Source organism: Diceros bicornis, chromosome 10 (genome assembly GCF_020826845.1).
Source record: "Diceros bicornis minor isolate mBicDic1 chromosome 10, mDicBic1.mat.cur, whole genome shotgun sequence".
NCBI classification, from domain to species: domain Eukaryota; kingdom Metazoa; phylum Chordata; class Mammalia; order Perissodactyla; family Rhinocerotidae; genus Diceros; species Diceros bicornis.
Genome location: NC_080749.1, coordinates 43826302 through 43841386, shown reverse-complemented (window position 1 = coordinate 43841386; position 15085 = coordinate 43826302). Strand labels below are relative to the sequence as shown.

General features: G+C 35.6%; 1 protein-coding gene across 1 annotated transcript in view; it reads right to left on the bottom strand.

Annotated features, from left to right (window-relative positions):
* Positions 1–3250: 3250 nt before the first annotated feature.
* Positions 3251–15085, bottom strand: part of PSMD14 (proteasome 26S subunit, non-ATPase 14) — a 92918-nt gene continuing 81083 nt past the window's right edge. Inside the window, exons 11-12 of the mRNA XM_058549097.1 lie at positions 6089–6151; positions 3251–3654 (exon numbers count right to left, since the gene is read on the bottom strand). Coding sequence (XP_058405080.1) covers positions 3556–3654; positions 6089–6151 — 162 coding nt within the window. The 3' untranslated portion in view covers positions 3251–3555. The remainder of the gene's footprint in view (positions 3655–6088; positions 6152–15085) is intronic.

Below are 15085 nucleotides of genomic sequence, written 5' to 3'. Positions count from 1 at the left end.
GGAGGAGGAGCGCAGCCCCGAGCTCAGCTCGGCCCGCGACCCGGCTGACAGGCGGGCGGGCTCGGCGCGGGGCACTGCTGGGGCTGGCGGCGGGAGAGGCCACCCCCACCCCGACCGAGCCAGCCGCCCGCTCTGGCTCATTGTCTAAGGTCCCCGAGCGGCTCGAGAGTAGAGTCCCCAGTACCCTGGCCATCCCGAAAGGGGGCCGTCGCCCGGGAGACAGGGACAGCGGGGCGAGCCGCGTCTGGCGCAGACCCCAGGGGCACAGGCTCTATCCCTGCCGGGAGCTCGGCCTGGGCACTTCCGCCCGGTGGAGCCTGTGCCTTCGAGAGAGCGCGTCTGCCCTCCCAGGGCGCCGGCCGCTCGCAGGGAGAGCGGCGCTGGGGACATTGGGTGCGTCCCGGGCACGGGCAGAGAGGGGTTAACCAGACCCGACCTACGCCGAGGCGGGCGCAGTCGAAGAGCGCGGCCGCCGTGGACTGAGCGGTCATCGCCGAGCCCAGACTGCGCCCCCGAGGCGGGCCGGGCGCCTCGGCTGCAGAGGGCACCAGCTGTGGCCTCCAGCAGGGCGCCGCAAGCGAGGCCGGGCGCGGGCGGCCCTGGGCTGGACAGGTTGACGACCAGATGTCCCAGACTCAAGGCGAGACAGTTTTCCGGGAAGAAAAGACAGCCAGATCCATTTTTCCTTTCGGAAGCAAACCTCAGATCCTGGCCAGTAAGATTCATAAGCAAGCAGGGCCTTAGCTGTTGAGGCGTTGGGGTGCGGGGGAGGGGACAGTAGCTATGACACTATTTGACACTTGGTTTTTCTGCCCCTTACCTTCCACTGCCATTTCTCCTGAGAGGTTTTTGCCCTATTTTGGCTACTCTTGTTTTCTCCTTTCTTCCGTCATTAACTTCTTTGTCCCTGAGTGCCTCTCCCTTCACTGCTTCCAAGGTTACACCCCTCCTTCCTCAGTGGGACACAGAGCATTAAGTGTATAGCAAAAAGGTGAGACTCCACCTGGGCTCTTTTTGAGGCTTTGTCATCCCCAGCACCCTGAATTGGCTTTTTAAAAAATGAAGAATGCTAAAAAAAGGGATAGAGTGCAGCTTCCTCAGAATTTTTAAGGAATTGGCTTAGGAGATAAATGTGCACTCTCACTTTAGATTATCAGTACTAAATTCAGTGATTCCTCACATACAGGCTGTGCCTTGAACTGATATATGCTCAAGGAAAACTAAGGCTTGCCTCAGGATCAGCACACCTGCTGAGAGCAGTTTCTCAAACTTTCAAGTGCATACAAACCACATCAGGATTCTTGATTCTGATTCAGGTTTGGAGTGGGGCCTGGATTCGGTAGACATAAGAAGCTCCCCAGAAGATCCAGGTGCCCCTGGTCCAAGCAGATCACACTGAATCGTGACGCTGGAGCTTTCAATGCCCCCATCCTAGTTTAAGAGGAAAGTAGGGACATCTGTGTACCAGAGGCAAACAAAAGTTTTAGTTCTAGTGCTGCTTTAACCCTGCATACTGGATGGGTCAAGATGCTCAGGTAAGCACACATACACAGCCCTGAAGTGGCTTGTTGAGCTTGCGATTAAGTCAGTCATTTCAATGCCTAACTGAGCCTGGGCCATCAGACTGCTGCTAAAATAGCTGTACATTCTGAGACAAAGGTGTTCACTGAGCCTCTTGTTAAGGCATCCTAATTGACTCCAAATCTACAAAGAAAATGTTAGGTTTTTGCTAGGAGGGATTTTGATAAACTTGTGAAATTGGGAATGTCTCCAACATGAACCAAGTGGGAGAAAATAATATGTGGTTGTGGGGAGTCCAGGAGGATGAGGTGATCAAATAAGAGCAAAAGGCAGGTGTCGTGTAAGCCTCCTCAGTCACTGTACTCAGGAGATATTTTCAGGGTACTAAAGTGGAAGAAAAAAAAAAGCATTTTCAAACAGAATGTTGAGAATAGCCTTTGAATTACTGAGGCCCCCTTCTGAGGGCAAATTCTATGAAAAAAATCTTAACTAGCTCTAACATTATCTGTGAAGTAAGTCATAGAACCTTATTTACATACAGAGAAAAATTATGTATCCAAAAATAGCCTGCACACAAGTTTAAATTAGGCAAAAGGAAACTTCTACCAACTTCCATTTATATTTTAATTGTAAATGGTTAGTTGTTGTAATCCCAACAACTTAATACATATTATATGTCGTACATAAAACATACTATCACTATATTTAAAAGAAGAAACCACAGGACAAGCAAGAAATGCTCAGAACCTCTTACTCCACCAAAAAAGACACGGTGAAACAGTGGGAATTTAAGCCATTTCTATTTTTAGTTTCTGTTAACTTTTTATTAGGCAATCAGTAAGAGCCTAGAATTGTTCAAATAGGACAGTAATTTGGTCTACCACACCATATATACCATCTCTAGCAGAGGTTAAGTCTAAATTCTAAGTCCTCAAGAAAAACCCTCCTTTAATGAAGCCTTAGAAACATTCTTACCATATTTTCACAAAGGGTACAGACAAGAATTATCTTTTTTTGTCTCCATGTTTTTCCATACTCCTTGGTGTACCCTGTACAGTGCTGTACCATGAGTATTAACAGGCAATAAACTTATGTACATCAGGTTAAAAGCAGGTTGAGGGATGAGGTAATCTATGAAAACAGACATTAGTCAAATTTTTGTCTTTATCAGAAAACTGGGTACTTCTAAGTTATTTGGGGAAGATGAGAGAAAAATAAAATTATTGCTTATGTGCTCATGATGTTAAACTCTCATTATGGCTACTTTTCTCATGTTGCTTTGAAGACATTATATACCCTCTACAGCTGTCTTAGTTGAAAGTCTAGTGGAGTTTGTAGCAGGCAACTCCCAGACAATCTCGACACTGTTGGTAGAATACATACTCTTTTAAAAAAATAATCAAGTCTGAATTAAAATTGCCCCCTTCCTTCTTAAGTGTACTCCTCTGACATCCTGAATGTATGTTAAGCTATTTGGTACATAATATTAATTTGTGACAAATACTTTCAATAAACTATGTCAACATTTTTCTGGGTTACTCACTAATGAGGTAGTCACTCATTAATGGCAATCATTTTACATTTGTGAAGTTTTATCATGACATTGATGTTTTATGTGTTATAAGATCTTAAAATGCAAAAGGAAACATATCTTTGTGTGAGATTTTTAGAGCAGTGTCAAATGTTATTCCGTCAATTCCACCCAGTGCCAAAAAGACCTCAGGAGACATAGATTGTAAATGTATTTTATTTTGTAAGCAACAATCAAAATATATTTGTGTTACTGATTTCTTCAAATATTAAATGGGATCTTAACAAAATTTGTCCACTTTGATGTATTCTTATACAACTTTGGAATCTGCAAAGACCCTGACTAAAGAAACACAACTGAGACTGAAGGTGTTACAGTGCTGCAAATGATGCCAGATGTCTTACATTTAACCAAATACACCTTCAGAGCTCCCTTGATTTTGAGCATTAGGAACAACAGAGGAATATACACTGAAAGGATCACTAATAGCTTTTTGCATTGCTTTATTTAAATACGACAGTATCCAACATAGCTGCTAAACACTGGACAATATTTGAAGTCATAAGTACATCCACATGTTCCTCCAAATGACGTTTGGGGTCCTAAAAGAAAAAAAATAAGGAAAGAAAAAGAAGAAAGAACCATATTACTGGTAAACAAATTACTTAGATATTTTTCAGTAGCTGATAAAATTGGTAAAGAAAGCCAAACCTAAATTTATATATATTTTACAATTTAACTTTCCTAAGATATTATTATACTCTTAGGATTTCTAAATCTGTTAACAAGTTAAGTATCTGATAAAATAATAGATTACACAATGAAAAACTGATTTATACAATCAATGCTATGACTGTATCAGAGATTATAAAGAGTAACAAGGAATTCTACACAGCTCACAATCATTTGATTTAAAAAAAAAAGTATAAGCATTTATATGTGTATATAAGCCCGAGTATATGTGTACATTTTCTGCCATTCACATATACTGAATGTCTTAGGGGGTACTTGACTGAAAGCAGACATACTCTATGTGAATTTTCATCACTTTCTCTATTATTTTAATTTAAATTTAATCCCTGTATAATTTTAATATTTCAAGAATAGTGCTTTAAATGATTCAGGAAATATTCTTAGATCAAAAGTCACTGTTGGTAGTTTAAAAATTTAAATACAACTTGGATCAATTCTAAAATGTTAAGAAAAAATATTTCAGTCAGCTATTTTGAAAAAAATGGATCATAGTAAAGAGCATATAGTAGGTACAATCTTTTAAGTTAAACCTGATCAAATCTATATTTGAAATGTCTGAGTTAAAAATGAGGCTTAAAATTGCATTGTAATAAAGTAAGTTAAATTAAAATGTTTAATTTACATTTATGTTTAAGGCTGAGCTGAAGTACTTCAGCTAAATTTGAAAGCTTTGAAATAAAGGATATATATTGCACACAATAAAAAACTTTTAATTAAAGCATTATTTTCTTACGAGCACTGCTAAAATACCCAAGACTCGTAACTTTAAACAAATGTTCATCACTGGAATTATTTCTTGGCTGTTCTTTTCTAAACTACAATTTCAATACGCTTGATTTCTTTAAACGACCCAGGGATACAACATGCTACAAATAACTTCAAGTAACTAGACCACGGTATGAAATTTTCTTTATTTCAGAAATAAGCCTTAGGGCATTTTAGGTGAAAGAGACCGAGACAGACTGGCAGGAGAAAAAGATATTTGTCTGATTCCATTATAGACAGTTTTGCTTTTGCCATGCAGTGGGCCAAAGCAGTGAAGTACTATATTTTTTAAAAATGATTCTGATTATCATTAAACTTTGCCAATTATATATTTTTCAGTTTCACTTTTATTTTAATTTAGTCCTTTTATTTGCTGCTAACTGTTAAATAAAATCTGTATCAAGAAACTACAGTCTCAGAGAGTCATTTATTAAAAAAATATTGTTACTGTATTCTATAAAGTGCAAGGCTCCAAGTGATGATCTAATATTATATATTAGACTAAAATAAGTAGTGGGAAAAGAAAACAAGGGTAACTATACACGCAGGATGAGAGAGTAAGACGAACTATATTCACTTCACTTTTGGAGAGTTCTTGTTGTTTTTAAATTACAATATTCAGAATGTAGTGAGATTTGATTTCACCAATTATGATATTTAAGTCAGACCTTTGCCCCTACTGCTCTGTTGGAGTAACTGGTTTTGTAGTGAACTGGGAATACACTTCCCTCAGTTATCTACATTACTTCTTGTGGCAGCTGGGTGATTCTTAGAGATTTCCCATCCAAGAATGGTCCTGGCCCAAACCTACATAGCTTGTGAGATGTGATGGGATCAGAGCATATGGTAGGATGGCTGAAAGCAAAGACAGCTTAGTGTCTTGCATCTGAAATATCAAGATTCTGCCAACATCAGCAATATGATAACCATGTTCCATGAAATGAAAAAAATGTAATCAACATTCTTTAAAAAACAGTCTAATTAATCTGTAGATTCTTTTAATTGGTTGGTGTGTTCCCCTCAACCCTCAGAAAATAGGAACTAAAATATATATTTCATCTTGGAAAAGTGAAAGAGCAAATACTTAAAACCCTTTCTCTTCACTCAGTATAGTCCAATAAAGCTCTAAGCTTTCTCAGGAACATTACCTACATATTGAAGCTTACATATTGATAAACTATATCATTTAAAAACTGTTACATATGAAATAAATCTACCATTCTATTATCCTCATTGCTAATATTTCAAGTAAAAATAATACTTGAAAAATTAACTCTCCTAGTAAATTATTTTCACTAAAGATAGCATCTCACAGGTATATTTATGATTTACTTCTCTAGAGATGGCAAAGAATTTGACATCAAATAATTCAGTGACCTTTAAAATTATCACATTTACATGACAGAAGAAAAATACAGAGTGAACAGACAGAAAAAAAATCATAGAGGCCCTAAAATAGTTTTAACTCTACAGAGCATATTATTATTCGACTACATAACCTATTACAGTACACCTCACCTGCTTGCCAACATTCTTTATTGCCAGCTGTTCAGGTGTCATCTTATCTTCTTCTTCTACAGCCTGTGAATCAACACAAAGGACAGAGTTTCAAATTCTAAATTTACTTTTCCCACTGCAGAATAATCACAAAAAAGATAATAGTGATTATAATTTTCATTCACAGAATATTTTATTCAAGTAAGTTATTGAACAAAAAAGCAATTTTGCTGCTCTTCAGAATAACCTTCAGAGTAATGAAAACTATTATCACCATCATTTTGAAAACAGACAAGAAATACGTAAAAGACATTGCAAATATCAAATTGGACTACCAAATGGTAGTGTTAACCATTTGTAAACCATTATGGAATTCTTTGAGGGATGGCTAAACTGCAGGACAGAAATACATGAGGTAGCTGCTTATGGGACCATGGTTCTAACTAGTCCTATTCTGTCTTCCTTTTCCTACTTTCACTATAGCTCTCCTCCAACTTCCCATTTGTCTCTGTTTTCTTGTCAACTGAACCTGTGCATACCCAGTATCTATTTAATATCAGTAGCACTTAGGGTCAAAGGAGCTGCTGAGTTTTGATCCACTTAACAAATCATATAGTTTTCTCCCTTAATCATTTCACATATTAAAATCGCTAAAAGTAATACATGTATTCAGAAAAAAACTCTACTCCATGTGAGTGATCTTCAGTAATCACGAAAAAATAGAGTAATCTGAAGTTTTCAACATCACAGAGTTACTTGAATTAAAAGCCAAATCAAATAAAAATTAAATCAACCAGAACAACAATATACGCAAACCACTTTCTACTATTTTCAGAGTTAGCTACAAAATCTTAGGTGTAGGATCATAAATTTTCTAGCAGAGTGATTTTGAAATAATTACAGCCCTTAGATTAGCTACCACCATTGCCCTCCTCTCCCAATAATGGCACCACCACAAAACCTCTTTAGTGAGAATTCTAAGTTTAAGGAACCTCCTTCCTAACAGTTTGGGTATGTTACTGCCTGAAGCTAGGACTCTGCATCAGGTGAACTCCTGGTCTATGATTTATTCATAGCATCTGATAAATGGAAAACAAAGGAAATTTAAGGATCGTCAACCTTAACAAATACCACCACAGCACTTACCACAAAGATGGTAAAGGGGGTGAGATGGTGGCAGAAAGCAGAAAACCAAAATCCCAGTGAGGGTTAGATTTGGATACTCTAAACTTAATAATCTTGCAGCTGCTAAATTTCTTCATGTGTGAACAATGAACATGTAGGAAATGCAATCATCAGACATCTCCCATAAACTGGGAAGTTTGGCTGCATTTCACACCTTCTTAATAGTTTTGTAAACAGAGAAGTTGAAAATGAGCAAAGATGGCAAGTGTCTAATTTTATAAATGGACAAACTATCTAGAGAATTTTCCCCCGTAAAACCGGCCTAAAGAGGGAAGATGGTGAATAAGTATTGTATCTACTGATTATTAGAGGATACTTTATTAAGAAATACATTTCTTAACACATCATTAAGAAATACATTTATGACTCATAAAACTGAAAGAAGGAAAAAATAAAAGTTAATAACACTCCAATCTAGAATTCCCTAGACAGAGAATATGTTCATTTTCAGAGTTAGATGTCACTCCTATTATTCTCAGTTACTTAAAAAAAACATATTTCCTAACTGGGAAATTGCTTCTCCTGCTATCTCAATGTTTTACATATGAAAATACTGGTAACACATAAAAAGTCTGTCTTTCTAAATTACTTTTACAAATCATGACACTATACATTACCAACTTGAAAACATATTAGATGAATGGAACAATTCACATAAGTTTGTATTCTATACTCATTCAGTGTTAGTTGTTCTATGCACATGCCAACAACAGTACTTTAAGGTACTGGAAGGAGGTACGAGTTTTGGAATTTGGCTCAAAATACCAATCCATGTACAAAATAGTTATTACAGAATATTTTGGAGGACTGCAAATATCAAAGGTGGCAGATATGCAAAGATGAAAGTCAAAAAGCATTTAAGGCACTGATCTTATTTGAAAGCTTCAATGGAATGTAAAAAGCTCTAACTCAATTTTTAAAATTTTTTACATCATTCAACCACTTTACCAATTAGTTTTTCCATTTCCAATAATTAAAAGAGAGAGTTCACAAACTCTTTGAGAAGTGCAGATGGTAAAAAGTACTCTCAGCCATAGATGCCATCTGGAAAATGAGGAGCAGCTGTAGATTTAGGCATATACTAAGGTTGCAAACCCCCATGACAAAAGAGTAAGCACATCTCTTACATTCTAAGATAGACTAGATCAGATTAGATCATCTCATCAAACCCCTAAGTATTTTCTCCACCTACCTAAGTTACCTATATCTCATCTACCATCTGGGCAAGACTAGTTTGTCTTCATTCATAGTTCTAATCTGGCTAGTCACCAGGAAAAATTAAGAAATGGTAGCAGCAGAAACAAATGAAATTCAGGCACAGGCAGTGTCCTCACTAGGCGAACTTCTGTGTTTATGGCAACTTCTGTGATTTGGCATAAAATTTTGCTTTTGCATTCGTGCTCTTTGGTTTACTCAACCAACCAAAAAGCACTGAAAATGTTTGTGGCTATTCACACTAGAAACGTTTTTAACAGTTTATCAACAAAGACCCCCAGATGGCTATCCCATCATGCACGGTCTGCACAGTTCTAAGAAATTCCTGGAATTTGGTCTATGTTGTCATAATCCCCTCAGATGTACCCCCTATCTTAAAGAGGCTTTTACTAAACCCATTAACTTCATTCTCTTTTTTCTGGTAATGGTCAAATTTCTCAAATGGAAAACTTAACTCCCAAATTCCACCATTTTATTTACCCTTTAAAAAACACAGATTGGATCCTTGGCACTTCATTAACACTTTAAAAGAGTCCTGGTGGATGTCCACCAGGTAAATTCCAATGGGCTCCATTTTCTTGAACTTTCTGAACACCTTTAGAGCTACTCCAATACGTGTTTTCCTCTGGCTTCTTTTTTTCCCTTTGACACCTTAACTTTGTTCACTGTATAACATGCCATGCTCCCATTTAAGCACATGCTTTCTAAAACCACCTATATGGTAAATTTTTTCACCATTAAACAATCTCTGCATAACTGCTAACGAATTTCAAGATAATGTATTTTACTTTCTCCTTGATTTTTATATCAAGTCAGTGTATTGACTATATAACTGAAAAGCATATTATGGGTTATGGGGGTAGAGAATAAGTTCAAAGAATGGCTTTTATAAAACTTACTTGGGAAAACAAAATTAACAAACATGAAACAATTAGAAAACTATCTGAGAGAGTATAAGAGGTGTGACTATGGAGAATAAATAAACAAACTGGTTTTTCCTACAACCATCAGTAATTAAACATTAACATACACATGCTTTTACAAATATTAATTTACTGAATCCTTAAAACATCCCAGTGAAGTAGTTAATCTACATTTTACATATGAAGAAATTAGGCACTGTCTCCTTGGGGGAACCATATGTTAATTCCAGCAATACTTCTACTTTAAAAAAAACTTTTCTAACTCTCCTTTTGGGATAGCTTATAACACTCCATTACATTCTATGCATGTCCTCTACAGTAGAATTTGCATCATTTTCATATTCAATAATCACTATTAAGTACTCACTCTGAGTAAGACAGTTCTTGCTCTTCAAGGAGCTAACATTTTGGCTTTACTTGCCTGTAAATCTCAAATTATAACGCAGTATGAAATACACAAAAAAGGAGTGTGCACAAAGAATGAAGGGGACACATATAGCCATATAGCCAATCAGCAATGAAACTATGACAAACACAGTCTCATCTCTCTCCAAAGACCTGGAAGTAACATTCATGGCAATTTGGGAAATCATTACTTTTTAATGACATATCTTGAATAATAATAAAGCCAAACGTATGATTTATTAAGTGGCCTCAAATGGCATAAATTCTTTCTAAAAATCTTATAGGGAATCCAACTTTAAAATGTAATTACATGAAATAAGCATATAAAATAAAGATCATATATGTATATGTGTGTATACAAGTGTGTGTATGTATAATAGATATTGCAGTTCAGCTTGTTGAAAAAAATTTCTACAGCAGAGTCTACTTGTTGCCTACTCAATATACACCTTCCCCTTCTTCTTTTGTAATATAATCCTGATTTTATTAAAGGCAGCAATGCTCCTAGGTAAAAGACTACATTATACAGCCTTTCTCAAAGCAAGGTGTGTCCACGTGACTAAATTCTGCCAATGAGATATAATCAGAAGTGCTGGATGGGACTTGTGGAAAGGATCTGTAAGGGAACTGATTTAACTGCGAGGTATCCCCTTTTTGCCCTTCCTTTTTTTTCCTGCTGCCTGGAACTCAGATGGGATGGCTAAAGCTCTAGTAATCACCCTGAATCATGAGGAGATCTAAAGGATGGAAGCCAATACAAGGAAAGTGAAGCAAAAGATAGAGAAATCTGCATCTGCAATGATTTCAAAGTTTCATGCTGGCCTTGAATTGCAAGACACATACATTCCTATCTTGTTTAAGTCACTGTTACTTTTGAGCCAACACAATCTTAGATATAAATAACACTTGCTTAGTGCAAAAGCTGAAAATAATTCAGGATTTACATCAAGTATGTAATTCCCCTACCTTTCAACCTTAGAGGTAACACTGTTAACAATATAATATGTTGAGATACATGTGAGATAGAGAGGTATCTTTGAAAAAGGGAGGGAAGGTAACATAGTAGGGACTTTCACGTTGTTACACAATTTAATTTTTTACACAGAACAGCACGTTGTTTACTCCTCTAAGTTGGTACTTGTAGAATTTTATTCTTCATAATAAACCCTTAAAAGAAAACAGGTTGGTTTAAAGAGTTATATGCATTTAAAATTGAAAGATAAAATTGGAACATGGCCTCCAAAAATGTCATATCACTTTACTTCCCCACCAGTGGTGCAGTTTCCCAAACCATTTTTTTAATTTGAAAAGAAAAAAAATTTATACTTATAATTTTAACTTTTTTCTTTGACTACTTAATAAGGTTGAACTTTTTTTCATGTTTATGCCATTTGTCTTTAGTGAGTTTTATAGCTCTTTTGTCCAATTTATTATTGTTTTTTATAACTATTTTATAGAAATTCTTTGGATATTATGGATTTTTTGGATACTAGTGCTTTCTGTGTTATAGGTACAAATATTTTCTCCCAGTCTGACTCCTATTGAATGCTGACAAGCATTCAATAAATGTTAATTATTATTTTTACTGCAGATAAACTTTAGTGTCAACTTATCAAAATTTTAAAATCCTACTGATATTCTTACTAGAATTAAAGTAATCTTTAGAAAGCTCGACAGCAGCTTTACAATATTGAGTCTTCCCATTTGGAAACAAGGGAATTTATTCACAAATGTGTTTAGTATTATTCAACTACGTCATATACATTTATATTTCTTATGGTGATTATTCCTAAGTATTTTATAATTTTGGATGCTACTGTGAACTGATTTGCCTATTTTATTTTTCAATTGGTTTCAGCCTATGTAACTGCATGGTTACCACCTACATAATTATTGACTACAACAGTTCTAAAAGTTTTCTAGTTTAGTCTCTTGGATTTCTATGATTGCAAACACATCCTATCATACTTAAATGACGATAATCTGGCCTGGGTTTCTCAATATTTATATCTTATTTTGTTTTTCTTATCTTATTGCACTAGCGCAAAACAAGATTTTCCTATTTAATATAGCTACTGTAATAAACCAAATGTAATCATATAATCACATATTTTATAGTCATCACATAAAAGATATATCCAATCTTTCTTTCAGGTTACTAAATAGGTAATACTTCCACCTGAAAAGTAAATTGTCAGATCTCAGAATTTATAGGACTACATGTTTGAAAACAAGGCAAAGTTTTATGTTTCTACGCTATTCTTAAAATGCTCTCTTGCAATTCATTTTTCACTTGCACATTCATTTACACATATACAATCAAACATTATCAATATTTTAAAAAAATAATGCATCTTGGCATGAGTAAATTAGGAGATTTGGAATAACAGAGTTGTGGGTGGTGTAGTTCTGTAATTAGAAAAATCAGTGACTAATAATCAAGCAGAATCTTTGTGTTGAATTCAGACTTGAAATCGAAAAGTTAGGACAAAGGAATTTAATTATTTTCTATCCTTCTTTTACTTTAGGAGCTAACTGGCACCTAACAGTAATTACCTTAGTTTAAAACACCAACCAATTAAAAAGAATACTATGAAGAACTGGTAGCATGGGCCTTTCTTTTTATATTTTAAGTGTTACTAAAAACTCCACCGCATTTTCTTTCAATCACAGAGGGAATTACATTCCCAAATTTGGACTCCTTCATATCACAGCTTACACATTGTTTTCATTTTATAACCAAATCTTACAAGTTTTTGAGTACTACAGAGATTTTTTAAAACTGTAAAATAGGAAAAACTTCTGTGGATGGGCAGCAGTAACCATAAATAGGTTATTTCCTGGCAGTGGTACCAATATGAATTTACTTAAACTTGTAATGTTACAGAGAAATGAAAGCCATTCCTACAGTCTGCTGAATAATAACTTAAGTCATAACTTTTTAATTTATAAAAGGTTAACTCTTTTAAGTATGATAAACTAATTCTTTCTCTTTAATCTTCACAGCATGAAAACATATACTAGAAACATAAAAAATATTTTCCCTACAATCTCGAACCAGTGGAGATTTCCAGCTGGAATACACATATATCAGGGCATGCTCTTCAAAGCCAAACCTAATTCTGCTGGAATTTAGTTTGTATGTTTTTTACAAAGCTCAATTCTCTCAAAAGACTTGTTGCTGCATTTGGCAAATTTTATACACTGTCTCTTAGCTAATATTCATTTTGGTAAGATGTGTTTAATTTAAAAAGAGAAATACTACTTTTTGTGTGACAACCAATATTAACTGTCTCCAAAATCTTAAGCTCTAGCCCCTACCATTAATTTTTAGTCCCACGTTTCTAACTGCTTGTTTAAAACAGAACTCTTCATCTCCTTTCTTAATCCTTCTACTTCTACCTAAATTGAAAATGTTAATGGTACCAACATACTTCTAGTCACCTAGGCAGGAAACCTTGAATTCTTTGATTCCTCCTTCCTCTTTCACTTCATCTATCCAACTGGTGCCATGTTTTATTTGTCTATTGATGCCTCCCTTCCCACTGTCACTATGGTAATCCACACATTTAGTACTTTTTGTTTGGGTAACAGCAAGCTCCTCCTAAATAGAATCTCCACTTCATATCTCCTCGTACAGCACTCCTTCCATACCACTTTCAAACTATTTTTCTAAAGTCAGGTTCTGGGTAGATCATGCCCCTGATCAGAAATAACTCTATCCTCATATTCCAAACCCTGTTATTTCAATAACTTTAAAAAACTTTATTCCTCACTATTCATCCTCATGTGTTATGTACTCTAGCCAAACAGTTTCCTAAACGTCTTTGACTTTTCTGTCTCCTGGTCTTTGCCCGTGATGTTTATTTTGCCTAGAGTAACATTCCTCTGTATGCCCAAATCTTATTCATGCTGTAAGGTCAAGTTCAAGTGTTGTTATTCTCTAAGACTGCACCCTGGGTCTCCCACAGCTGAAAGCAAGGGCCCCTGAACTTCTACAGGACTTCAAGTGGACTTCTCTATGGCAGTGTTCTCTAACTTCTAACTTGAATGAGTATACAAATCTTCTGGAAATCTTGTTAAAATGTAGATTCTGATTTAGTAGATCTGAGAGTCTACATTTCTAACAAGATTCCAGGTGATACTGATGGTCTGTGGACAGTATGAATACTAAGTTGTTATGTAACTCACCAGTTTTGGCCTGTACTCTGATTATTTATGAACTTTTCTTACTGTCCCTGTTTTCCTATAAATGAAGGAAGGATCTCTGTTTTCCACTGAAACTTGTACAGGAGATATTTGATAAATATTTGTAAACATAACATTGTATAATGTGTATATATGTTTTACAAATTGCAGGTTGTCAACCCATTAATGGGTTGCAAGCTATATGTATGTGTGTATAATATGTATGTATATAATTGAAATAGAATGAAATTGAGTCAAATAAGAAAGAAAATAGACTATATCACATGTAATGAGGGTAAATATCGTTTCATAAAACTTTTGTTGCAATTATATATACACATACATATACATTTGCATGTACTGGGTCAAAATGTAAAATCTATTCTTTATGTGGGTTTTGGCCAAAAAATTCGGAAAATACATGTTATGGGTTGAATCACGTCCCCCAAAAAGATATGTTGAAATCCTAACCCTGGTTAGAGATTAGAGTTATGCTGCCACAAACCAAAGAATGCCTGGAACTAACAGAAGCTGGAAAAGGAAACGAAGGATCCTCCACTAGAGGCTTCAGAAAGAGCAAGCCCCTGCCAATACCTCAATTTCAAACTCTTGGCCTCCAGAATTGTGAGGGAATAAATTTGTTGTTTTAAGACACCCAGTTTATGGCAGTTTGTTATGGCAGCCCTAGGAAACTAACACAACACAGAAGATAAATTTTAGTCGCAGCTCAAGTATTTTCTTAATTTCAGAATTGTAAAAGAATATAAATCTACGAACAAAAACATTATCATGGCCATATATATTTTAGCACACAATAAACATTTTCAGGAGATTCTGCAAAATATAAGTTTTTTAACATCCTCATATAAAGTTGTCTCCCCTAGTTACTCTTCTTTACATCACCCTGTTTATTTTCTTCATAGCACTAATCATAACATATGATGTTGTATTTATTTGTTTACTTTCTGTTTCCCCTACCAGAAAATAAGTTCTGTGAGGACAGCTCTTGCTTTTTACCAAATTCCCAGGGCCTGGCACATAGTAGGTTTTCAATAAATACTTTCAATAAATACTTATTAAATGAAAAGCAGAAAAGTTCATA